General features: G+C 53.8%; 3 protein-coding genes across 6 annotated transcripts; all 3 read left to right on the forward strand.

Annotated features, from left to right (window-relative positions):
• The first annotated feature begins 249 nt into the window (after positions 1–249).
• Tomm40 (translocase of outer mitochondrial membrane 40) lies at positions 250–10852 on the forward strand. The gene is made up of 10 exons (XM_055615426.1): positions 250–344; positions 468–746; positions 1375–1442; positions 1769–1861; positions 4124–4225; positions 4305–4410; positions 8619–8741; positions 8855–8931; positions 9044–9146; positions 10315–10852. The coding sequence occupies exons 2-10, from the start codon at positions 473–475 to the stop codon at positions 10452–10454; spliced, it is 1086 nt and encodes a 361-aa protein (XP_055471401.1). The 5' UTR covers positions 250–344; positions 468–472; the 3' UTR covers positions 10455–10852.
• A 1881-nt stretch (positions 10853–12733) lies between these two features.
• Positions 12734–15592, forward strand: Apoe (apolipoprotein E). 2 transcript variants are annotated; one of them, XM_055615428.1, is made up of 4 exons: positions 12734–12838; positions 13557–13622; positions 14143–14323; positions 14756–15592. In XM_055615428.1, the coding sequence occupies exons 2-4, from the start codon at positions 13580–13582 to the stop codon at positions 15480–15482; spliced, it is 951 nt and encodes a 316-aa protein (XP_055471403.1). In that variant the 5' UTR covers positions 12734–12838; positions 13557–13579; the 3' UTR covers positions 15483–15592. The 2 variants fall into 2 exon arrangements, with proteins under 2 accessions (XP_055471403.1, XP_055471402.1); XM_055615427.1 differs by lacking the exon at positions 12734–12838 and adding an exon at positions 13294–13384.
• Positions 15593–16710: 1118 nt separating this feature from the next.
• Positions 16711–21970, forward strand: Apoc1 (apolipoprotein C1). 3 transcript variants are annotated; one of them, XM_055615430.1, is made up of 4 exons: positions 16711–16734; positions 19055–19129; positions 19489–19636; positions 21821–21970. In XM_055615430.1, the coding sequence occupies exons 2-4, from the start codon at positions 19072–19074 to the stop codon at positions 21879–21881; spliced, it is 267 nt and encodes an 88-aa protein (XP_055471405.1). In that variant the 5' UTR covers positions 16711–16734; positions 19055–19071; the 3' UTR covers positions 21882–21970. The 3 variants fall into 3 exon arrangements, with proteins under 3 accessions (XP_055471405.1, XP_055471406.1, XP_055471404.1); XM_055615431.1 differs by lacking the exon at positions 16711–16734 and adding an exon at positions 18419–18442; XM_055615429.1 differs by lacking the exon at positions 16711–16734 and adding an exon at positions 18876–18937.
• The last annotated feature ends 2363 nt before the right edge of the window (positions 21971–24333 follow it).

Consider the following 24333-nt stretch of genomic DNA (forward strand, 5'->3'; position numbering starts at 1 on the left):
CGCGGTGTCGACAAATAGCGAACTAGCGCCCGGACCCGCGGCGCCGCACGCCAATGGGCACGGGACAGACGAGCCAATAGGAAGGGCGAGGAAGCCGCGCTGATGGACTGCGACTAAGCACCAATAGAAATGGACATTTCAGCGAGGTCGGCGGAACTTCCCACCACGTCTCCAATAGGACTTCCAGCTGCTATGACTGTGGGCGGATCCCGGAGGACGCCGGCCCAATGGGCTCCACGGGGCGGGGAGACGGCCGCGGCGGCGGCAGCGGGTTAGGTTGCGCGTATCGCACGGGGTAGGAGCGGAGCCCGGGCCGGGAACAGGCGCCGCCGCCGCCGTCGCCAGTGAGCACCGAGTCCGAGTCGGGTGGGAAGTGACTCGGGCCGCATGCGGGCGTGTGCGTGTGTGTGTGCGTGCGTGTGTGTGTTTGGCCCCTGACCTCTGCCCTCTGACCTTTCCCCTCGCAGATACCATGGGGAACGTGTTGGCCGCCAGCTCTCCGCCCGCAGGGCCACCGCCGCCTCCTACGCCGTCCCTCGTGGGGCTGCCGCCGCCGCCGCCTTCGCCGTCGGGCTTCACGCTGCCGCCGCTCGGAGGCGGCCTGGGCGTTGGATCGAGCGCGGGCCGCGGTTCGGAACGGACTCCCGGGGCTGCGGCGAGCGGCGCTGCGGCGGCCTCGGACGATGGTTGCTGCGGCTGCCTGCCCAACCCGGGCACGTTCGAGGAGTGCCACCGGAAGTGCAAGGGTGAGGGACGTCGGGCCGGGGTCGCCCGAGGGAAAGGGGAAAGACCCCCGCAGGATTGGCGTGTGTCGCTGCGGTCACTGAACAGAACGTTAGGAGTTGAGGGTGAAATGGGACTCTGGGACCTTGAACTTGGGGCTCAGAACTGCGATCAGATGATGGAAGAATGCCACTGCAGGAGAGAGAGAAGCCTTGGAGCACTGAGAGCCCGGACACCAACCCCACCAGAGTCCGTAGTGTGATCAAGAAAGAAATTATAGCCCAAGGTCATGGTGTCAAGTGGTGTCCCCCAATGTACCCGTGAGAGCTGCAACCCAAGGGATCTGGATCCTGGCCCAGAATCATTTGATTATAAGAGGGGTACATTCTTACTTTTGATACTCAGACATGTGTTAACTTCTTAAGTGCTGGGCACAGTTCTGTGTAGTGCGGGCCCACCCACTCTAGGGATGAGAAAGTTTCCTGAGTACAGGTGACTGCACTGGGTCTCACAAACCGACAAAGGGCCTAGACCCAACCACTAAGTGGAGTTTGCTCTAGTGGGATTTTTTTCTGAGATGGTTCTGGCGAGAGCTTGGAATGAGAGGAAACTGCAGAGAATTTGGGGTGTGACAGCATCTTTCTTCTGCAGAGCTGTTTCCGGTTCAGATGGAGGGTGTCAAACTTACGGTCAACAAAGGGTTGAGCAACCGTTTCCAGGTGAGTTTTTCTGGTGCCTTGACCCTCCAGGGGTCATAGCAGCCATACCCCTGTGTGCATCCAGATCTTATGCAGCCACCTTCAAAGGACTACCTTCTCACCAGTAACCTTTAATCTCATCGGGTCAGGCCTGGTGTTTTGTTTTATCCCCTCCCTGGGCTGGAACCCTGGACATCAATGCTAAGTATGGCCTGTCACCTGCTGTTAGCTCGCCAGCCCCACACTGCTGGTTTTCACCCCCTAGCCAGCCCAAAAACTCTGTGTTTGCATCCTCAAATGGATACACTAGCCTTGCCAAGACTCTCCAACTCACTCTTTTTTTCCAGGTGACCCACACAGTAGCCCTTGGCACAATTGGGGAATCCAACTACCACTTCGGGGTCACATATGTGGGGACAAAGCAGCTGAGTCCCACAGAGGTAAGGCTCCTGTAGTGGGTCTAATAGCAATTCTTCCATTAAGGAACCTGGTAGTCTAGTGACAGGCTTGGGGTTCGGCAGTGAGGAGGTAAACAGCAGAGTGCGGTCAGTGGAGGTGTTGGGACACAGGTCGTTCCTTCCTGCAGCAGTATTCCTAACATACTATTCTTTATCTTTTCCTTGGCTGGGTGATGCTGGTTGCAAGGGGCTGGGGGACCAGCCAGTGGTGACCTGGATGCTGGGAGCCAGGTATAGGACCTGGAATGTCAAGCTCTGTGCTTGAATGTTCTCTAGGGGGCGCTAGAGAGCTCTGACAAGGGGAAAACAGGATCAGGTGGGTGCTTCAGGTCTGTTCTTCATGCTGCTGTAGCAGAGGGATGGATAATGGAGTGGGGAGTTCTGAGGAGGTACTGTTTTGGAGACAGGATCTCATGTGGTCCCAGGCTGGTCTTGAGTTGTGGCTGAGGATAACCTTAAACTGTCAGTCCTCCTGTCTTTACCTCCCCTAGTGCTGGGATTTCAGGCATAAGTTCATCATGTTCGGTTTCATCTGGTGCTGGGAATTGAACCTGGGCATGCTGGACAAGCACTCTCACTGACTGAACTACATCCTCAGCACTTGACCTGTGTGCAGATGCCTTGCAAAGGCCAGAACAGAGCATTTTGTCTGGAAGCTCACTGTTTAGACTAGATAGGCAGGCCAGCCAGCTCACAGGGCCCACCTTCTCTACAGTGTTGGAGTGGCAGGCCTATGCCTGATGCTTATACAAGTGCTGGGGATTTGGGCTTGGGTTTTCGTGCTTGGTGTAGGAGTTCCGGGACCTGATCCACCTCTCTAAGCTCTGGCTGAACTGGAAGGCCCTCTGTAAGCCAGGCTGGAGGTCAACTCCGAGGGCTTCTTGCCCTCTTGTCTGTCTCCCGAGTGCCGGGATTAGAGATGTGTGCCACCACACCTGGTCCTTTTTAAAATCAAAGTCACAAGTCTGGCACCACCACCTCCAGATCAGCAAGGAATGAAGGCCTCCCCTGGAGCTCAGTAGAGTAGCAAGGGTCCCTTCTTGGCTCAGCCCATTTGTCATAGTGCCCTAGTGTTGCCAGGCAGAAAAGGCCTGAGCTGCACTTGGAATTGCATTTGTTTGTTTGGGGTTGTGCTCTGGAGGGCAGAAGACAACCTGCAACAGTCATTTCTTTCCTTCCACTTTGTGTGCTCTGGGAATTGAACTTATGTCATCAGGCTTGGTGACAAGTGCCTATGCCTTCCCGCTGACCCATCTCATTGGCTCCTCAAGTGAAGCTGGTAGTTATCTAAGAGTTGAAGCTGCAAGGTGACGTAGCTTGTCAAGTCAAGTATGGACTGGCCTGTAATAGTGGAGAGAAGGAAGTTTAGAAAGACCGCCATAGAGGTCATGTGTTGCCAGCACAGAAGTGGAGCCTGCCCAACCCCAGCTAGGTGTCCTGACACATGCTTGTCATCCTAGCACCTGGGAAAGCTGTGGCAGAAGGATGAGTTCCAGGCTACGACGTAGCAAGACCTGCTTCCATAAATAAACAAACATACAAACCAAGACACAGGCAGATGGGCCAGACCTGTAATCCAGCATTGAGGAGGTCATGGGCAGCCTGAGTGACAGTAGCTAGTGTGGTGACTGGCTCTAGTCAGGGTGGTTCAAGCTGCAGTCAGCCTGGGGAGAGGAACTGAGAAAATGCCACCACCAGGCTGCCTGTGGAGCGTTTCCTCGACTGATGATGGAGGGGGGAGCGCCCAGCCCACTGTGGGCACTGCTGCCCTTGAGCTGGTCTTGGCTGCTCTGAGAAAGGCCTAAGCAGGCCAGTGAGTAGCACCTGTCTTTGGCCTCGGCTCCTGCCTCCACGATCCTGCATTCAGTTCCTGCCCTGATTTTCCTTGGTGATGAGCTGTGGTGTGGAGCTGTAAGCTGAAGGAAATCTTTGTTTCCCCAATTAGCTTTTGGTCCTGGTGTTTATTCCAGCAATAGCAACCTTAGTTAAGATAGTTTAAGGTCACTCTAAGCTACAGGAAACCCTGTTTCTCAAAAGCAGAAGTGATTCCTCCACAGACTGTCTGCCTGCCTGTGGGGTGTGTCACTGAAGTCATGCCCCAAGAGGGCGCTGTCTTAAGTACTGAGGCCCTCGTGCTGGAGGGGCTGCCAGTGTGCTACTCAGAATCCAAGCCTCTTGCTTAGACTGACTGCGCGCCTTGTGCACACAAAGCCTCTGACCTGTAGGCTGCCCTCTGTCTTGCAGGCGTTCCCTGTGCTGGTGGGTGACATGGACAACAGTGGGAGCCTCAATGCACAGGTCATCCACCAGCTGAGCCCAGGCCTCAGGTCCAAGATGGCCATCCAGGTGAGTCATGTGTGGGCGTGGCCTGCCACCCCTACAGGTGCCCCTCATCTGTGGCCCTCACATGGCCCTTCTCCCACAGACCCAGCAGTCGAAGTTTGTGAACTGGCAGGTGGATGGGGAGTACCGGGGCTCCGACTTCACGGCTGCTGTCACGCTAGGCAACCCAGATGTCTTGGTGGGTTCAGGTAAGAGGTGGAGCCTCACGGGTGGTCATGAAGCCTTGATCCAGCTCCCCTTTCCCCACAAGGCTCATGGCTTTGCCTCTTGGGACCTCTGAGAGGTGGCAGGGTAGGAGTGACTTGAGATCCGTGGGTAGAGACATGAGCTTGTCCCAGCACTCATAAGCCTGGGGCAGGGCAGCATGAGTTTCTGGCAGCCTGAGCTATGAATCCCTCTCAAAAAAGAAAAATGAAAAGCCAGGTATTGCCACAGCTTTAATTCCAGTACTACTGGGGAGAGTCAGAGATGAGGGCTGGAGCCCTGTGGGGGAAAGGCACGTGCGTTTTATTTGTTGTGTGTGGTACTTGCTACATGTGTGTTAGCACTTGAAGTGTGCCCACTGCCCTCAGGCCAGGAGAGCCTGTCCAGTCCCTTGAGGGTAGGGTTACAGACGGCTGTGAGTCACCTTGTGGGTGCTGGTGGAATCTGGATCTTCTGAGAGCTGCCAATGCTCTCAGCTTAACCCCTGAGCCATTGTTCTGGCCTGGCGGAACAAACCCTGACGCCCAGCGTTAGGGAGGCCACAGCAGTGGGTCCCTTGAGTTTAAGTTCGGCCTGGCCTGCACAGTGAAATAAACAAGCAAGCAAACAAAAATGGGTGTGGTACAAACATACTGGTCAAACACTCAGGAAGACTGGTGCAACGGAAGGCCAGCCTGCCGTGTTTTCTGTTGCTGTGGTGAGACACCTTGATTAATGTGGGTTACAGAAGGAAAGACTGGAATTCTTTGGACTTAAAGATCCAGAGGGATAAGAGTTTGTCATAGCAGTGAGATACGACACAAGTGGCAGGCCTGGCAGCAAGAGCAGGGAACAGACCACTGGAAAAGCCTAAGTCTTTGAAACTTCAAAGTCTTCACCCAGACTTGCTTTCCTCAAGCAGGCTGAGCCTGGGCCTCTCCAAACCGAACCACCAACTGGGGTGCAAGTGGTAGGATGCCTGAGACCATGGGGACATTTCTCATTCAAACCTCCACACCTGGTATTTGCAGTGAAAGCTTGTCTCCCCAAAGAAAGCAGAAAAGGGATGGTGTGTTAGGTAAACTGGAGGCATGTGGCGTGCAGGTAAATCGCCTGGGTTCCATGCTCACAGGGCAAAACAATACAGCACCATTAGGCAGTAACTGTACCTGGGGGCCATAGTTCAGCCCTGGACTGCTGCTTTCACAGCTCAGCCGTGCAGACCCAAGCGACACTGGTGAAGCTTGGTGGGCTCAGTGCCTATGAGGTTAGTCGTGTGCTCCAGTGATGGTTCTTAGTGTCAGTACTGTGGGGCTTGGACTGAGGGGTGTTAGTCATGGAACAGAGCACAGGATGGCCATGTACAGACAGAAAGATAAAACAAAGATGAGTATGGATGACTCTTGATGCCTGGCCCCTCTGCGCTCCTTTTTTGTCGTGGGCAGGAGTTGCTGACCACCTGTGTAACTGCCCGTGAAATGGGAGCATACCGAGCCTGCCCATACAGTATAGTTAAGCATTGATGACACAGTGAACAGAAGCCCTGAGTCCACCTCTGGGGAATGTCCATCCCCAGAGCCTGGACCTCCAAATAAAAAGGTAGAGCTATTGGGTGTACCCGGGGTGTGGCTTAACACCTGCCCAGATCTGGCAATGAGGGTCGAAGGCCAGGGCTTGGTGGTGCAGTGCTCGAAAGGACCTGGGTTATGGTCACAGCACATAAACAAGGTGTTTTGTGTTGTTTTTCAAGACAGGGTCTCTGTATAGCCTTGACTGTTCTGGAACTCACTCTGTAGACCAGACTGGCCTCAATCTCAGATCGGCCTGCCTCTGTATCCCATGTGCTGGGATTAAAGGCGTGCACCCCCATGCCCAGCAACTGATTACATCTCTTCTTTATCATTAGTGTGTGTCAGTGCATGCCACGCGTGTTTGCAGAGGTTAGAGGCCAACTTTGTGGAGTTGGTTCTCCTTCTACTGTAGGTCCCAGGGTTACACAGCACGCTCTTTTACCTTCCGGGCCATCTGGCTGGCCTAACTATGATGGCGTCTAGCAAGGGGCTCACCTTAACTGGGGTGACCCAGACAGCTTCTCCAAAACGCAAGTGCTTAAAGCAAAAACGGAAAGGGTGACCTTCTATTTGTTTTTATTAAAAGAAGGTATTCCTAGCATGTTAGGGATGGAACGGTCTCTGCTGGAATGCAGAGCCACCTGCCCTGCAGAGTGACTGTCAGCCAAGCAGGCAATGTGGTGCACAACTTTAATCCCAGCACTCAGGAGGCGGAAGCTTGGATCTCTGAGGCCCGCCTCACTACAGAGTGAGTTCCAGGACAGCCAGGGCTACACAGAGAAACTGTCTTGAAAAGCCAGATACCTGCCTTAGAAAATAAGCACACAAATAAATAATTAAAGTTTTTAAGAAGCTGTCAGCCTACATCAGGCAGGTGTTCTACCATTGAACTATACGCTTCCGGGCTTTCAGCCTCAGGACATGACCTTGACTGTACTTGGATGGGTAGTGGTTAGCCATAGACAGGCCCTCCAAGTTGTACCATCAGAGGCCCTGCTTTTCCTACCATGCTTGTCTGTACTGGTCCCTATTGCAGGACAGGAGTTTTGACTACAGCAGCAGTTCCCAAAACAAGGCCTTTCTGTAACGTACAAAGAAATATATGAAGATATTTCTGATGGGCTCTGGAACAGATGGGAAGACTGAGGAGTTCTTGGGGAGAGCCAAGGCCAGGTGGCTGTCCAGGTGGGCAGGCTCCCACAGAGTCATAGCCTGTCTCCCTGCACAAACTTTCCAGAGGAGTATCTGGCAGAAGAGTGTCCAGGACTACTGTGGACCAGCTTGTGTGAGCTGGGGCCCAGAGTTCCCAGCCAGGGCCTCAGTGTGCTGAGATGTCTGACCATGGTCAGGACAGGGGCAGGTACCATGGGCTCATGAGCCAGCCGGAGTGTTCTCTCAGTGAGCAGGTGACCATTAGCTTCAGGACAAGATCAACTCAATCCCAGCATACCTCTGATCACCACTATCAACTCATCTGACAGACAGCAAACTGAGAGCTAGAGTCCTCTGAGTGGCCATTTACAGACAGCAAGTTCAAGGCAGAAGCCCGTTCTCCGACCCCCAGGGACCAAGCCACTCTCTACCTACGGCCTCCTCGTCCTCACACAGGTGTAGCCTCTCCAAAGGCCTCACAGCACATTCAGGGAATCTCGCCAGAGCAGAAACTGAGAACCTGCCACAGGTCCCCAGTGCTCCGGGAGGAGCCAAGCTCCTCACATTAGTTTGTGGTGCCCTGTGGGTTGGCCCCAGCATAAAGCAGCCATGTCCTCTAGAGTGATGCCGCCACCAGAGCTTTCCCTCTACTCTCCTGGCCAAACATCTACAGAATGTTCACCAGATACTGAAGTCACCACTATGGGACACCTGGTCAACTTATCCACCCAGCCAGCCCCTCTCCTAGTGGGCTGAAACTGAAGTCTCTGAATCACAGTGGATCCTCTTAGAGAGTCTGTGGGGCTTTTCCAGCCAGCATCCATCTTAGGGATGCCTTGAGCACATGGACTCCTGTCCAACCTAATATATAGCCAGTTTGTAGATACCTCAGCCCAGCTTTGACCTTAAATTCTGCTTTTTTTTTTTTTTTTTTTTTTTAATGTGTAATGAGTATTTGAGTATTTTGCCTGCATTTATGTCTCTGTGACACGCCCACTCCTCTGGAAAGTTTGTGCAAGGAGACAGGCTATGACTGTGGGAGTCTGCCCACCTGGCCTTGGGCTCTCCCCAGGAACTCCTCAGTCTTCCCATCTGTTCTGTCCTTTCTTTTTTACTTTTATTTTTTTTTCTCTTCCCTCCCATTCAAGGGGTGGAATTCAGGGCCTTATTCAGGCTAAGCAAGAATTCTACTGTTGAATTCAGCAGTAGAATTCAAGGGCTGCCTCCAGCCCCCCTTCCCAGTTCCCTGCCCTCACCTTTAAACGAGAGTGCCTCAGAGCCTTGGCCTGTGAGGCAGAGGGACATTTATTATTCCTGCTCGCCATGTTCTGTGAAAGGGCGGCTTGCCTCTTTGGGGGTCCTACTGCAGGAGAGGCAGAGCGAAGGATCGTGGCATGAGCTGTTGCAAGGGTTAGCTGGGAGCAGCCTCTGGGGAGATAAAGGCAGGCCTGGGCTGGGCTGGGCAGTCTGACGACCCTCTCCTCCTGCAGGAATCCTCGTGGCCCACTACCTCCAGAGCATCACACCGTGTCTGGCCCTGGGGGGAGAGCTCGTCTACCACCGGCGGCCTGGAGAGGAGGGCACGGTCATGTCTCTAGCTGGGAAATACACATGTGAGCCTGGGGCACAGTGAGGAGGGAGGATGAGAGGGAAGAGAGCTGGGGGCTGAACAGTAAGGCTCTGGTTTCCAGACGTCCCCAGTCTTCACCCAGCTCTGCTCTCCTAGTGAACAACTGGTTGGCGACAGTAACACTGGGCCAGGCAGGCATGCATGCAACGTACTACCACAAAGCCAGTGACCAGGTAAGCAGGGGGGAGCTCCTAGTTGTGAGTCCCAGGCCGGGTTTACCAGTGCTGTTGGTATGCCCAGGAGCCCTAATGGGTGGCCCATGTATGTGGGCCCTCCTTCCCCCAGCTGCAGGTAGGCGTGGAGTTTGAGGCCAGTACCAGGATGCAGGACACCAGTGCCTCCTTTGGGTACCAGCTGGACCTGCCTAAGGCCAACTTCCTCTTCAAAGGTAAGGAAGGCCTCAGTTTCCCTCCAGCTGCCTGTGTGGTAGAGGCCATAGGAGATGGAGAAGATGAAAGTGTTCTTTGGGTGTGTGAGGTGCTTTATACACCTCCAGATTGCTCGGGGAGACTTGTCAAACAGTGGGACTCCCCCAGCACTTTACCCTGCTTCCCATGCCCATCTAACAAGCTCTCTGCACTTGGCCTTCCCCATTCACTCTTAGGATTTTATTGCTGTGATGAAATACCACAACCATAAATAACTTGGAGCAAAAGAGTTTTATTTTGGTTTACAACTCTTGATCACACACCTGTCACTGAGAGAAGTTGGAGCAGGAACTGGAGGCATGAGCTGATGCAGAAGCTCCTTTGGGCTTCCTCAGCCTGCTTTTAGCCCCTCTGTGCTCCATCCACAGTGGGTCCTCCCACAGCAGTCACTAGTAAAGAAAATGCCCTAGAGGCTGGCCTGCAGCCCTGTCTTACTTAGGAAGATATTTCTTTTTCTTAACTGTTTTAAAGATTTCTTTTTCTATTACGTTTACAATCTTCTGTCTGCATGTGCTCCTGCATGACAGAAGAGGACACCTCGTTATAGATGGTTGTGAGCCCCCATGTGGTTGAGCTCAGGACCTCTGGAAGAGCGGCCAGTGCTCTGAGCCATCTCTCCAGCCCTTACAGAGACATTTCTATTGAGCTTCCTTGGATCTACATAATTCTAGGATAGCCAGGGCTACACAGAGAAACCCTGTGTAGAAAAATGACTAGCTTGTACACAGCTACCCACCCCCCCAGCTGGGGAGCCTGGGTGGTGGCAGCCAGGTTCAGAAGCTCCTTCTAGGTCATGTCGAAATGGATGATGCTGAGCTTAGGGTGGCCGCCGTTCCCTGGGAGCTGTGATGCTCGTCTGGGGCTGCGTGGCTGCGACCCCAGCAGCATCCCCTGTTGAGTGCTGCCTCTGTCCCAATCATTCTGTCCCTTTACATGATAGCTGAGCCAAGCCCGTCAGCCCCGTGTGTCTGTGGGAGCAGCCATTCCCAGAGATCAGGGAACTGGAGAGGAGCAGGGCCGAGTAGCTGCTTGACCTGTGACAGCATGTGCTTAGAGGTCTGGTGTGACTACCATAGAGGTGACCAGATACATTGATTCACCCAGTCTCTGCCCGCCCTTCACCCACAGGCTCTGTGAACAGTAACTGGATCGTGGGCGCCACACTGGAGAAGAAGCTGCCACCCCTACCCCTGACACTGTCCCTCTGCGCCTTCCTGAACCACCGCAAGAATAAGTTCTTGTGCGGCTTCGGCCTCACCATCGGCTGAGCCCACCTGCCCTTCCTCTGCAGACACCACTGGGCCGGCCGCCCTCCCCTCCTCTCCCCCCTCCCTCCTGGGGTTGGGACAGTGGGAAGGAGGGGACCCACCCCACGCCTGAGGATCCCCAGCGCCAGGGGACAGTGTCCAAGGGGCCTGGGTCCCGGAGGGAGTTCTGGAATCTGAAGGGCACTTGGCTGTGAGCACCCAGGCAGAGGCGGCTGGAGGAAAGACAGTGATGTCCCCATCCTCCTGAGGACAGCAGAGGAGCGCCCCTGGCCGCCCCTCTCCCCTCCACCCCTCCATAGAAATCATGTTTATAAGTTATGGAAGAACCGGGACATTTTACAGAAAAAACAAACAAAAAAAAACCTTAAAAAACAAAAAATACACATGGAAAAAAAGGATCTGGGAGGCCTCTGTTTTCTCCAGTCACTGAGCTTGTCTTGCCAGTAGGTGGCACTGGAAAGCTTAGGAAAAGCTTGGCCAGTCACACCCTTTGCTCTTGGGGACTTAAGGGGCAGACACATCACAGGACTGGCCTCACCAGGAGGGTGGCTCCAGGTCACTTGTCCCTGTGCAACCTGACCAGGAGAGGTGGCACTGGACTTTGTCTCTGCAAACAGGGTGGGGGTAAGGAAAATGGGGCTCGGGAGCCTCCCTGTTCCAAAAACAGCTGAGGTGGTAGCGGGTGGGGTAGAGATTCCCAGTGGGAAGGTCAGAGGTCTCAGAAACTTGAGGAAGAAGCCAAGTTCCTGGAGGAACTTGAGCACAACATGGGAAGTAGCTCTGAGGGGAGGAAGGGGCTTTTGCAGTGTTGGCCCGCAGGTGGTGGGTCACCAAAGTGCTCTTCCACATTCCAGCTCCTGCACATCACGGGATGTGCTAACAGCCTCAAACTAGGTTCTGTGTTGGCGGCTGCAGCCATGCTTCTCATGCCACCCCACTGGGAGTGTGTTTTGCCAAGCAAAGACTCGAACAAACTAGTCGATGTCCTCACTGGCAAACTGAAACCCTTTCTAGTGCCCGGTCTGGGGGTGCTAGCTGCCCAGTGGAACTGACCCTTAATAACCCATGGAAGCCACACCTACTCCTTGCCATTGTTCTCTGAGGCCAAACCTAACAGGCCTGGGCCTGGTCAGGCACCCTGTAGTCTTCTGGGAATCAGGTGTTCCACCTCTTCTCATCCCACAGAATCCTTTATCTGCCCCATCCAGTGCCAAACCTTGTTATGTGGATTCCTCTCCCACTACCACCCTCTGGGCAACAGCTAGGAACAGGAAACCTCTTTGTGCCTACAGTGCATCTAGAAAGCTTGCTAGTGGTGGGTGAGCCCTTTGCCCTGACAACCCAGGTAGGCCTGCTTTCCCCACTTCTTGTGGGCTTTGTTCCATTGCCTAAGTCACTTTTACTACTTCTGAGCTCAGTGGGTCCTGTCTTAGCTTCCCAAGTGGCTAGTACTACAGGCACAAGTCCCCCAAAATAGCTGTTCTGAGTTTATGAGTAAAAATTCTGCTAGGAAAAGCTAAGTGCACACCTGCAATCCCAGCATGCTACAGCAGTAGAGGCAGAAGGATCTTTGAGACTTTGCGGGCAACCTGAGTATCCTGTCTCAAAACAACTTTAAAAATGTGCTGGCAAGCAGGGCACTGTGGCATGAGCCTGTAATCCCAGCACTTGGGGAGACAGGTCAGCAGATCTCTGTGAGTTCAAGGCCAGCCTGGTCTACAAAGGGAGGCCAGGCCAGCCAACGCTACAGAGAACCCTGTCTCAAACACAGGATAAAAGTGGCCAGGGCAATGCCCTCCCAAGGCACCAGGTATACCTGGCGACTAGCAGATAGGGCTGAAGAAGCATCAGCACTCAGGTTCCCAGGACTTAGCTTGATGTCTTCAAACCCATGGGGGGGGGGGGGGGGGACATGGAATAGCTCCTGAAGGAACCGGAACAGGCCCAGCCCAGGATGGGAGAGTCCACCTGAGGCTGAGGAGTCAACCATAGGGGCCAGGGTTAAAACTCAAGCTTCACTCCAGAAGCTGAGCATCTCACAAGACAGCCACAGGACCCCAGCCCCCACCCATTTCCATTTAAGCCACCAAGCCTTTTTCTTACAGTGCACCAGACCCCACAGGGAAAGAATGCACTGATGCCTGGATTATTTTATGAGATTTCAGCTCTCATTGTGGGGGGCAGGGGGTCACAAGGCCTCCTAACTCCTCCTCTCTCCTCTGCCCTGCTGTGAAGAGGGAGAGAACAACCCGCCTCGTGACAGGGTCCTGGCCCAGCCCGCCCAAATCCTGAGGAGGGGCGGGGCAGAGGGAGCCCTATAATTGGACAAGTCTGGGATCCCTTGCCCTGCTCAGCCCCCGGAGGTCTTGTTTCAGAAGGCAGCGGTAAGACAAGCTGGGCTGGGGACTCGGGGTCCTTGGGAAGATGTGGGGTGTGGACCTTGGAATCCCCTGGTATCCAGGAAACAGGGACAAGAATTGGAAAAGCAGGAAGCATAAAAGAGGCACTTGGGGACAAACTAAGGACATGTAACTCGCTTTCGCCAGAGTCAGGACAGATGGAGGAGCTGGAAAGGCCATCTCTGGGAGTGCGGGGCTCTTATTGCGTGCATACTAGCACAGCTAGAAGGCGGGATACAGGGAAACAACCCAGGATGGTTTCCACCAAGTCCCCAAGTAACCGGACTGGTCCCAAACTGCCGACCCTCAATCCTCTTGCCCCAAAGTCCTGAGGGGGGGGGGGGAAGGGCACCACTTCTGAGGGCTGGAGGACTATTGAAAAGCACGTTAAATCAGCAGGGCTCTGCCCCAAAGGTTAAAAGAGGAATGTAAATTGGACTACCTGCTGTTGCTGGATGAAGTGGAATTTGAACCCTAGGAGAGGGAGCTGGAATTTTTGGCAGCCGATCCACCCCCAGGGATGCAGAGATAGTGAGCATCAGAAGGGGAGTAAATAGACCTTTGGGAGGAGCGGGTGTTCTACTTGGGAAATATTTGTGATTGGCTAAAGTGTCACAGATCTGAGTAGGGAGACTGGGTGAGGCTCTCTGGGTGGGCGGAGTGCCCCCTCCCAGCTGTTCAAAGACAATTGCTTCCTCCCCAGGCTGGTTCATCACAGTTGTGAAGATGAAGGCTCTGTGGGCGGTGTTGGTGGTCGCGTTGTTGGCAGGTATGGCCCAGCCTCTCTTTGGATCCCATTCTAGCCCTAGGTCTCTTCTGCTGGCTGGCACATTGGGGCTGGGGCATGTCTGAGACCTCTCTGGGATTCAATAGCCCCGAGCAGCTGTTTTATTTACTCTTTAGCTTTCGATTTCCCCTATCTATAATATCAGGATTGATGGCTCAGTGAATAAAGGTGCTGGCCACCGAGCCTGAAGACGACGCATCTCTGAGACCTACATGGTGGAAGGGGAGAGCCGATTTCTCTAGATGTCCTCTGACCCACAAGGGGTGCACCGGCGCACGCACACATCACACACACACACAAATCAAAAGTTGTGTTTAAAGGGGAGGTATATATTTTCTAATTCCATACCTTACCTGGTCTCAGCTCTGTACTATATAGGATACTGAGACAATACATGCTTGTACTAACTAAACAGACTCCACTGCTTCCGAACCCACTGTTGCTTCAAAGAGACCCAAGAACACTGTAGGTCCTGAGCCAGCTTTGAATTTATTCTACACAGGATGCCTGGCCGAGGGAGAGCCAGAGCTCCAGCCAGAGGTGACAGAGTGGCTTGGATGGCAGAGCAACCAACCCTGGGAGCTGGCCCTGAGCCGCTTCTGGGATTACCTGCGCTGGGTGCAGACGCTGTCTGACCAGGTCCAGGAAGATCTGCAGAGCTCACAGGTCACGCAGGAACTGACGTGAGTGCCCAGCCCCTGTCCCTTCAGCCTCTGCACCCACTAAACATCCAGGTCCCCAGATCTCCGCTATCTGGGCACCAATGCCCTTGTTTCCTTTCTCCATTACTGTGTAGCCCAGGTTGGCCTTGAACTCTCCACCCTCCTGCCTTATTTCGCCTTAGGGTGCTGGGATTAACAAGCAGCTGTTTATTTCCTATTTATTTACAATAAACTCTTTGGTTTATTGGCTTTTGGCTTCTTGAGACAGGACCCCAATCTGTAGCTCAAACTGGTTTTGAAGGCACTACACTTGTCCTGCCTCACTTCTCACCTTCTGGGAACACAAGCGAGTACATCACACCTTGGTTCTGTCTTAGTTTTTCGCCCACCCTAGTTCCCGGGCCCTTCTGTCTAGGCCCTCATCTCCCTCTTGTGTTTCCTCTGGGCCTGCAGGGTTCTGATAGAGGACACCATGACAGAAGTGAAGGCTTACACAAAGGAACTGGAAAAACAGCTGGGCCCGATGGCAGAGGAGACACGGGCCAGGCTGGCCAAAGAGGTGCAGGCGGCACAGGCCAGGCTCGGGGCGGACATGGAAGACCTACGCAACAGACTGGGCCAGTACCGCAGTGAGGTACAGACCATGCTGGGCCAGAGCACGGAGGAGCTGCGGGGGCGCCTCACCTCACACCTGCGGAAGATGCGCAAGCGCCTGCTGCGGGATGCCGAGGATCTGCACAAGCGCCTGGCTGTGTACAAGGCCGGAGCCCGTGAGGGCGCTGAACGCGGAGTGAGCGCCATCCGTGAGCGCCTGGGGCCACTGGTGGAGGAAGGTCGCCAGCGCACGGCCAACCTGGGCGCCGGGGCTGCACAGCCCCTGCGTGAGCGCGCCCAGGCTTTGGGTGCCCGCATCCGGGGTCGGCTGGAGCTGATGGGCAACCAGGCCCGTGACCGCCTAGAGGAGGTGCGCGAGCAGATGGAGGAGGTGCGCTCCAAGATGGAGGAGCAGACACAGCAGATCCGCCTGCAGGCCGAGATCTTCCAAGCCCGCCTCAAGAGCTGGTTCGAGCCACTGGTGGATGACATGCAGCGCCAGTGGGCAAACCTGGTAGAGAAGATACAGGCCTCCGTGGCTACCAATCCCATCCTCCCTACCCCAGTGCCCAAGGAGAGTCAATGAAGATCCCTCTCCTACCCCCTGAGGCGCCATCCACGACCAGCAGGTGGCCCTGTCCCCAACACCACTCTGGCCCTCTGGTGGCCCTTGCTTAATAAAGATTCTCCAAGCAACTGCTGAGTCTCTGTGAATGATTCCACACAGCTCCAGCCTCGGTTTATCTTTTCTGCCTCACATATCATATATTCCATGACACTGTCGCTGCCTGTAGAGATGTAGAGAGAGGCTATGTTCTTTGTTTCAGCTCGAGTTTGGTTCTGTTTTGTTTTTGAAGTGATAGAAATTAAGCCTAGGACCCATCATGAAATTAAGCCTAGGACCCAGCAATATTCGAGGAAAAGTGCTCTACCACTGAGCCACACCCCAGCCCCTCACGGGATTCTAGGCAGGGGCTCTACCTCCGAGCCACAGAAACTGGAGTCTGCCGGGCTGTGTTTACTTTCCTCCTGCCCTCTCCATCCTCCCCTGTACCTTAATCTGAACCCCTCTTCTTGCCTTGTCTTCTCTCTGCTCCCTTCTAGGCTTCCTTTTCTGGCTTCCTGTTTTCCTGAGCTACCTCACCCTTTTGCAGTTTCTTTTGCTCTGGGTTATTCCTCCCCTTCCAAAATCGTGGCTCTCCAGCCTTAGCCTTTCTCCTTTACTCTGAAGTCCAGTGGTCTTTGCACCCTCTGGGTCACGCTTTGGCAGAGCCAGCCCTATCCTTTCTCCCCTACCTGTACTGTTCCCAACAAGCCTATGGGAAGTGAGTTCAGACTGGGGACACAGACATTCTCTCCATGCCTCTGGGAGCTGGCACTCAGAAGGGCTGTGGTAGAGGCTGGACAGCCCCTGGCTGCCTTCCCCTCCCAACCCCTCAGTTCTCAGGAAGCCAGCAGGGCTCCCACCAACAGGGACAAGGCCAGGCCTTGAGAAGCTGTCTCTTGGGTCAGACCAGGGCTTCAGGCCCCAATGGCCTCTCGCACATCCTGAGCCAGGAGCTTTTCCTGGCACCAAGCTCAGCATTATCTGGAGGAAGGCACCACGCCCACAGATGATTCACTGGCCCGGTGAGAGGAAGGGCCAGTGCAGCAAGGCAGGAGGCAGCTGCATTTCATGCCCAGGGGCTAGGATCAGGGCCTCAGAATCTCAACTATCAAAATGAGGGAGGCACAGCAGGCATATCTCCCACTGAAGACCTGAGTTCTTCTGATGTTATTTGAGCCAGGCTGGCCTTGAACACTGTATCCTGCCTCAGCCCCAAATGCTGGACTTACAGGTTTGTGTCACCAGGCCTAGCTGAGGGCTTAAGTTTGTGTTCTACAGAGAGATTTTGGTTTTGTTTGAAGCAAAGGCTTGTGTACCCAGAACTATTCTTTAGCTAGCTCAATGTATAGCCAAGGATGACCTTGAACACCTGACCTTCCTGCCTCAAAGTCCTAGGTGCTGGGTAGGCAGGCACACGCATAACTCCCAGTTTAGGGGTTTTGTTTGTTTTGTTTTTAGAGACAGGATTTCTCTGTGTAGCCTTTGCTATCCTGGACTCACTTTGTAACCAGGCTGGCCTGAAACTTAGAGAGATCTGCCAGCCTCTGCCTCCCTGAGTGTGCCAGTGAGCCCAGCTATAATTCCCAGTTTTGTGTGGTGCTCCAGACTGCATCCAGGCTTTCCTGCGTGCTAGGCAAGTGTTCAACCGACTGAACCACATCTTCCTTCACCCTTTTTGTTCTTGTTGATTTTTGAGTCAGGATCTTGGGGCGGCCAGGCTGGCCTCCACCTCACTATCTAGCCTAGGCTATCCTTGAACCCCTGGCCTTCCCACCTCTACCTCCCAAGTGATGGGATTACAGGCAAAGGTGTACTTCCAAAGCGCAGAGACTTCTGAGCAAAGGAGGAACCCCATTCCCCATGACCCCAGTCAGACCCAGAGGTAGACAGGGACCATAGAAAGACATTAGAGAACAAGAATTGTGAGGGGAACCATAGAGTGTTGGGCTGACCGTACGGAAAATCAAAGCTTGGAGTGTAAGGATCGGAGTTGAAAGCCAGGCGGTCGTGTCATGCGCCTTTGATCCCAGCATTTAAGAGACAGGTGGCAGGTGGCTCTCTGTGAGTTTGAGGCCAGCCTGGTCTACAGAGTGAGTCCAGGACAGCCAGGGCTACACAGAGAAACCCTTTAAAAAACAAACAAATGCGAGTTGAATGACTGGTAGCTGGATGCCCTTAGCAGTCTTCCATTGCCCTACCTGTGGCTCGGGTGGCCCCTGCTGCTAAGAAGAGGAGGAAACTGGAAGCAGCAATGTGGAAGGGGAGAAATCTCTTCTATGCAGATGGGTGCTTGAGGACTGAGCAGGACTCCGTTCAGGAAGCAGGAGGGTCAGGCCTGGCGCCCACAGGGACTGGAAGCTGTGAGCTGGCCCCAGAGATGTTGCAACACAGCCAGGGTCGAGTCTCTTCCACCCCTTTCACAACCATCCCCCTGTTGTGTCCCCCTCCCTAGAGCTGACACGTGGGCTTCAGGGGCACCAGGCCAGGCAACCTAGAGTCTAGGGCCCATAGCCACCGGCTGCCAGGGGGTCACTGCCGGTCAGTGGCAGCTCTGGGGGAGGGAAAGGCCTTGGACTCCAGCCTCAGGGAAAGGATGTGGTGGAGGGAGGGGGTGGGGAGGCAGGCTTGGGGCCAGGAGGGGCCTGGGAGGCCCAACAAGAGCTAATAGTGTTTTCAGGAGCAGGGAATGGGTTTGTGCCGGTTGGGGGGCACTGTGGAGTTTTTCAAACTGAGAGGCTCTGCACTTTTGACTAGCTGAAGAGGCAAGTCCTAAAGAAAAGAGATGAGGGGTGTCAAGTTAAGACCCCAGAGGGCATCCAAGGAGGCCTGGGGTGCCCAGATGCAAAGGCACTGTTGTTGAAGGGAGAATGCAGCCAGATGCCAGCACCCTGGATAGACAGTCAGCTGATACGTGTGGACAAGGAAAGGGAAAAGAAACGGTAACTTGAGGATGGGAGCCAGGGGCGAGATTTGGAGGTTGGAGAGTTGTTTCTAAGTCCCCTAAGATAGGACAGCCTTAGAGAGAAGGTGAGACCATGTACTCCCTGAGTGGGCAGAGGGGCCAAGGCTGGAGGAAGAGCAATGCTATTTGGGAGGGAGGGAGGATGCTGACCAGTGACAAGCCCTAGGCCTAAAGGATGGATCTGGGCACCAGGACCTGGCACCCAGTACCCACTGGCATGGCAGAGGATGGGCCACTTGTGGTGCACTCCTGTAATCCCAGCACTCACTAGAGAGGCAGAGGCAGGAAGATCAGGTGTTCAGTTCCAGTTCAACCGAAGATCCCAAGTCCAAAAAAAAGTAGGTAGACACAGAGGCAAAGGGGAGGCTCAGGGGAAGGGCGATCGGCCTGCTCCGCCCCCTCCTCAACCTGTTAAACCACTGTGCAGGATCCTCCCAGCCCTGTCGTCCTCCTGACAGATCCTTAGATCCAGGTTAGTGTGTGGAAAAGTGACCCCCGGTTCCTCTCATCCTCCTAAGAGACCGGGGTGGTGGGGTCACGGTGGTGGTGGTGGGTGCTAGTGATGTGCCCCACCCGTGTCTCCCTCCAGGTGCCCCTCCAGTCACCATGAGGCTCCTCATCTCACTTCCTGTCCTGATTGTGGTTGTGGCCATGGCTTTGGAAGGTAAGAAGGAGGCTTGGAAATGAGAAGCTGGTCGGTCGTGGGCCCGCCGTCCAGACTTAGAGGACCCTGGAGGGAGAGCTCCGAGGTCCCTCTCTGGGCCACCATTCCACCACTTCCCTCGGAACGTCCCCAACCTACCTGGCTGGTGGCTTACTTTTCTGTTAAGGTGGGTATTGGGGGAGGCAAGTCTACTCAAAAGAGCCCCAGCTACAGGTGATGTTACAGACCCCTCTGTGACTGGCTGATCTCCTTAGGAGGGGCGGGGCATAGATGGTGGAGGTGGACAGTGAGGTAAAAAAAACAAGTGTCCGATACCCTCCCCCATGCTAACGGATTTGCTTGCAAACCTCTCCTTGCAGGCCCACCCCCTGCCCAGGCGGCCCCCGACTTGGCCAGCACATTCGAGAGTTTACCAGATAAACTGAAGGCGTTTGGGAGCGCTTTGGAAGACAAGGCTAGGGCAGCCATTGAACATATCAAAGAGAAGGAAATTTTGACCAAGACACGGTTAGGACCTTTTCAGGGCACGGGCGGGGTTCTGGGGGGATGGGGGTCTTGTGAAAACCCTAGCGGAAAAGCCAATGGGGAAACTGAGCACAAGAGGAGTTTTTGGCACTGTCCCTGAGCCAATCATAGATCTCATGACCAATCGTAGGTCTCAAGGTGCTTGGAGTGTCCGGATAGGCAGTGGAACTCCTGGCCACCTGTTAGAGGGTGTTTCCAGCTGGCAGTGAAGGGCCAAGCTTAGTGGCTGACAAGCTAGAAAAGAGCCTGAACAGGCTTTTCCTGTGTGCTCTTAAGAAGGACATGCATGAACTTGAATCTCCAGGTCACAGAAAAAATATAGGAAAGTTGGGGCGGGGTCATAGTGGGAGCTGTGCCTGGTTTAGGCTCTGCAGTTCAGATTAGCCACACAGAGGCTAGGGGATGCTAGGCGAAGATCACGCCTTTATCCCAGCACTCAGAGGCAGAGGCAGGGGGGTCTCTGTGAGTTCTAAACTAGCCTGGTCTACAGAGTGAGTTCCAGAACAACAGGGCCACCCAGAGAAAAGCTGTCTCAAACAACAACAACAACAACAACAAAAATGGCTCCAGCAAATTGGAAGGGTGAGGGAGGAGAATCAGGAGTTTGAGTCCTGTAGCCTTGGCTACAAGGCAAGAATCTGCCTCAAAAGAAAAACAAAAAGGAGGGGGTGGCTTTGAGGGGGAAGTGAAGAGGCACCAGAGGCACCTGGTGTGTGGTAAACAGGTTGGTTAGCCAATTTCTGTTCCTTTTGGCAAGGGGACAAATCATTCATTTAAAGTGAGGTCTGGGTGTGTTTACAAATTATCCAGCCAGGCCTAAACTTGGCAAGAAAGTTTCATGTGAAGGGAAAGTGCAATGGCCCTGAGGCAGAGAGATCCACAGGCAAGAGAGAACGGCCTTCCATACAAGGAAAATAATGTGGGCCAAGGAGAGAGGCCAAGAAAGAGGGATGACAGCTTGGGCAAGCATAGGCTAGAGAAGGGAGGAGCAAGAGATGGCAAGCCTTGTGGGGTGTGGTGGCACACGCTTTTATTCCCAGCAAAATAAAACAAACAAGATTAAAAAAAAACAAACAAACTAAAAACAAGAAGATGGAGGGAGAAGATCACGCAGTGCGTAAAATGCCTGTGAGGACCTGAATTGGATGTCCTGAATCCGTATTTTTAAACAGTCAGTCCTGGGGCGCAGTAGTTAAGAGCAGGTGCACTCATGTCAGGAGGCCCGTACAGCCTGTAACTGCAGCTCCGGGGCTCCGATGTCCTCTCCTGGCCTCCGGAGGCACCCAGGCATGAACAAAATGTCTACTTTAAAAATACATGTTAAAAAATGCGTAAGGGCAATGTGGTGGCACACACCTTTAGTCTTGGCTCTCAGGAGGCAGAGGCAGGCAGATTGCTGTGAGTTTGGGGCCAGCCTGGTCTACCCAACGAGTCCAGGACAGACAGGGCTACACAGAGAAATCCTGTCTCAAAAAACAAAGATGTGTAAGGGAAGTTCAGCGGCGCATGAGTTTCACCCCACAGATGGGGAGGTAGGCACAGGGAGGTCGGCACAGGCAAGGTCCCTGGGGCTAGCCGCCCAAGCCTCCTCCAGGCAGATGGTGCCCGAAGAGCGCCGGAGGCTGTCCTTTGTCCTCTGCGCACACCTGCTAACCACCTACCTCTCATACGGGGCTGGCCTTGAAAGCCAGGTCAAAATGAAGTTATTTGACTTTTGGGCTCACGAGGCTCCGATCTGGCTAGAGACGTGGCTCGGTTGGTGGAGTGTTTGCCTCGAACGCACGAAGCCCAGGGTTTGGTCCTCTAGCAGCACAGAAAAAGGTATAAAACTGTTACCCCAGCATTAGGAAGGTGCAGGCAGGAGGATTGGAGGTTCAAGGTCATCCTGGGCTACATATCAAGGCCAGCCTGGGCTACATGAGACCCTGTCCCAACACACGCGCGCGCGCACACACACACACACACACACACACACACACACACACACCTTCGTCTATGTGAGGAAACTGAGGCAGACACTGACACTCAACCCAGGATTTTCATCCACAGACAGTGTGGGTGGAGATGAAAGAAAGAAACCAAAAGGGAGCAGGAAGGAGAGGTCTGGACCCCTCCCCTCGGACCGTTGGGTAAACACTGACCCTGTCCCCATCTCTCTCTCTGAAGGGCCTGGTTTTCAGAGGTATTCGGCAAAGCGAAGGATAAATTAAAAGCCACGTTTGCCTAGATGCCCAGAAGGCTACCTCCCCGTGAGGACACCCACGACCTGCCAGGCCCCTCCTCACCGCACAATAATTAAAAACCTATGGAGAACAAGTGCTCCTGGAAGTGCTTTGGGCTGGGACTGAATCAGCGTGTTTGTTATTTATTTTATGTGTCTGACTGTTTTGCTTGCGTTCGTGTGCGCGTGTGTGCGCGTGTGTGCGCGCATGTGTGTGTGTGTGTGTGTGTGTGTGTGTGTGCGCGCGCGCGCGCTCGCGAGCACCACTCGTGTGTAGTACCCACAGAAGAGGTCTGGAGCTGCCTGTGGCTGCTGGAGTTTGACCCTGCATGCTCTGGAGCTGCAGCAAGCGCTCTAACTTCTGAGTCCTCTCTCCAGCTCTGTCCCGGTCTGCATAGTTTCCGCTTTATGATTCCCCACAGACTCTTCTTAAGATCCCTATCCACTGAGGCCCAGAGGGGTAAAGTTACAGGCGCAGGGTCACACAGCCAGCAGGGAGCTAGACCAAATGCCTGGTTTGTCTTTATGGCTGGTTCACACTCTCGTGGCTTGATGTGACCAAAGGCTGGGTTTGATTTTTCAGTGCAGCGTAGGCACTCCTTGAGCTGTATGTGTAATGGAAAGGACTAGGAAATAGAGTGGCAGGGATGGGGGAAGGCATAGGAGGGAACAAAAAGACAGACATGGTGCTCATATACCAAAGTTGCCCATGTCCCGTTTTCCAGGAAGCCCTCCCAGACCCCAGGCTGGCAGGCATTTTTCCATGGCAGCTTTGCAGACTCTAGCTGGCTACCTTCTGGGAACTATTACCGTGAGTCCCCAGATAATAGGGCCAAGACTGTTGTCACCTGCCTAGCAACAGGGGACCACAGCGCCAGAGTTGAATAATGTAGCTTGAAGCAATGGTTGCTTAATTTACATCTTTGGTGGGGGGGGCTTTGGGTTTTTTGTTTGTTTGTTTGTTTTTTGGTTTCTTGAGAAGGGGTTTCAGTTACTGGCTCAGGATGGCTTTAGATACCAGGCAAGCCTCACTCAAGACCATCCTGCCTTAGCCTTCTCAGGCTCCTGAGTGTTGTGGTTGTAGGTATGTGCCACCATGCTAAGCCTGTTTTCCCCTCCTCCTCCTCTTCTTTTTGGAGACAGGGGTTCAATGTGTAGTCCTAGAACTTGATCTGTAGACCAGGCTGGCCTCAAACTCAGAGATCCACCTGCCTCTGCCTCCCAAATCCTGGTAGTAAAGACTGTGGCACCATTGCTTGGCCCTAGGCCTGCCTTAATACAATGTGTCCCCACAAAACACCAGGGCCGACACATGCTGGGCAGGACTTCTGCCACTGAGCCACATGTCCAGCCCCTCACTGGGGGATTCTAGGCAGATGTCTACAACTATTTTCACATATGAGGAAACTGAGGCAGTAGTTGGTGGTCATGTCTGAACCTTTCCCTGTTTCACCAGGCTGGGACAGCCGATAACCTTCCCCATGCAAACCCCACAGTCCAAGAGGGAGGCTAAGGTAGGGGGGCTGGGTTTGGGGAAGGTCTCTGTCCTCTGCCCTTAAGCCAAAGTCAGGTGGCTGTGGGCTGTTTGCTGTGTGCTGCCTGCAATGTTTGCTAAGCCTGGGGACAGGGACAGGCTGGGAGGACACCCGGGGCAACTGAAAAGCAAATGTGCCAGGGAGGGGGATGGGAGGAGAAAGAAGGAGATCAGTGAGGAGAGTGGGACAGGCTGGTGACCCTGACACCCTGGTCTGTCTGAAGACTGGGGAGCATCCTTCAAGCGTGCCAGCAAACAAACAGTAACTCTCCTCTTAGCTCTCTTTTTTCCTTTTTGAGACAGTCACACTGTAACCAGGCTGCTCTCAAGCTCATGATGATCCTCCTGCCTCAACCTCCAAGGTGACTCTGCTCCTCTCTTGGTTGTGATTGAAAATCCTGCCTCTTACTGCTGAGTTCTCATACCCTCACTCTTTTTCACTAGTCTTCCAAGGGCCTCCAAATGCTTACCCCTCAAGCTGGATGCTCGGGCTCTGAAAGGGAAATCTGGAGTGAAAGAGTGAGGGACTGAGGATGAGGCTCAGGGGGTAGAGCACACGTGAAGTCCCATGTTCCACCTCTAGCATTGCATAAAGCCAGGCACAGTGGCAGAAGTCTGTAATCCCAGGACTTGGGAGACAGAGGCAGAAAGACTCACAATTCACCATCATCCGAGTTTGAGGCTAGCCTAAGCTACACGAGGCTGTTGCAAATAAAAAATTAAATATTAAAAGAAAATAAAAACTAATTACGTAGCTGAGTGGTGGTGGCAAAAGCCTTTAATCCCAGCACTTAGGAGGCAAGCAGCAGGCAGATCTCTGGTTTCCAGGCCAGCCTGGTCTACAGAGTGAGTTCCAGGACAGCCAAGGCTACACAAATAAACCCGGTTTTGAAAAACTAATAAAATGTTAACTGACAAATTAAT

The sequence above is a fragment of the Psammomys obesus genome, unplaced genomic scaffold (genome assembly GCF_907164565.1).
Source record: "Psammomys obesus unplaced genomic scaffold, mPsaObe1.curated_primary_1811, whole genome shotgun sequence".
Taxonomy (NCBI): domain Eukaryota; kingdom Metazoa; phylum Chordata; class Mammalia; order Rodentia; family Muridae; genus Psammomys; species Psammomys obesus.

Bases quoted from the DNA above. Each gene is read 5' to 3' on its own strand.
- Tomm40 (XM_055615426.1), top strand. From the start codon at position 473: ATGGGGAACGTGTTGGCCGCCAGCTCTCCGCCCGCAGGGCCACCGCCG. The intron at 4,411-8,618 runs GTAAGAGGTGGA...CTCCTCCTGCAG, and splicing joins AGATGTCTTGGTGGGTTCAG to GAATCCTCGTGGCCCACTAC. The intron at 9,147-10,314 runs GTAAGGAAGGCC...CTTCACCCACAG, and splicing joins GGCCAACTTCCTCTTCAAAG to GCTCTGTGAACAGTAACTGG.
- Apoe (XM_055615427.1), top strand. From the start codon at position 13,309: ATGAAGTGGAATTTGAACCCTAGGAGAGGGAGCTGGAATTTTTGGCAG. The intron at 13,385-13,556 runs GTGAGCATCAGA...CTTCCTCCCCAG, and splicing joins CCCCCAGGGATGCAGAGATA to GCTGGTTCATCACAGTTGTG. The intron at 13,623-14,142 runs GTATGGCCCAGC...TATTCTACACAG, and splicing joins GGTGGTCGCGTTGTTGGCAG to GATGCCTGGCCGAGGGAGAG.
- Apoc1 (XM_055615430.1), top strand. From the start codon at position 19,072: ATGAGGCTCCTCATCTCACTTCCTGTCCTGATTGTGGTTGTGGCCATG. The intron at 19,130-19,488 runs GTAAGAAGGAGG...CTCTCCTTGCAG, and splicing joins TGTGGCCATGGCTTTGGAAG to GCCCACCCCCTGCCCAGGCG. The intron at 19,637-21,820 runs GTTAGGACCTTT...CTCTCTCTGAAG, and splicing joins GAAATTTTGACCAAGACACG to GGCCTGGTTTTCAGAGGTAT.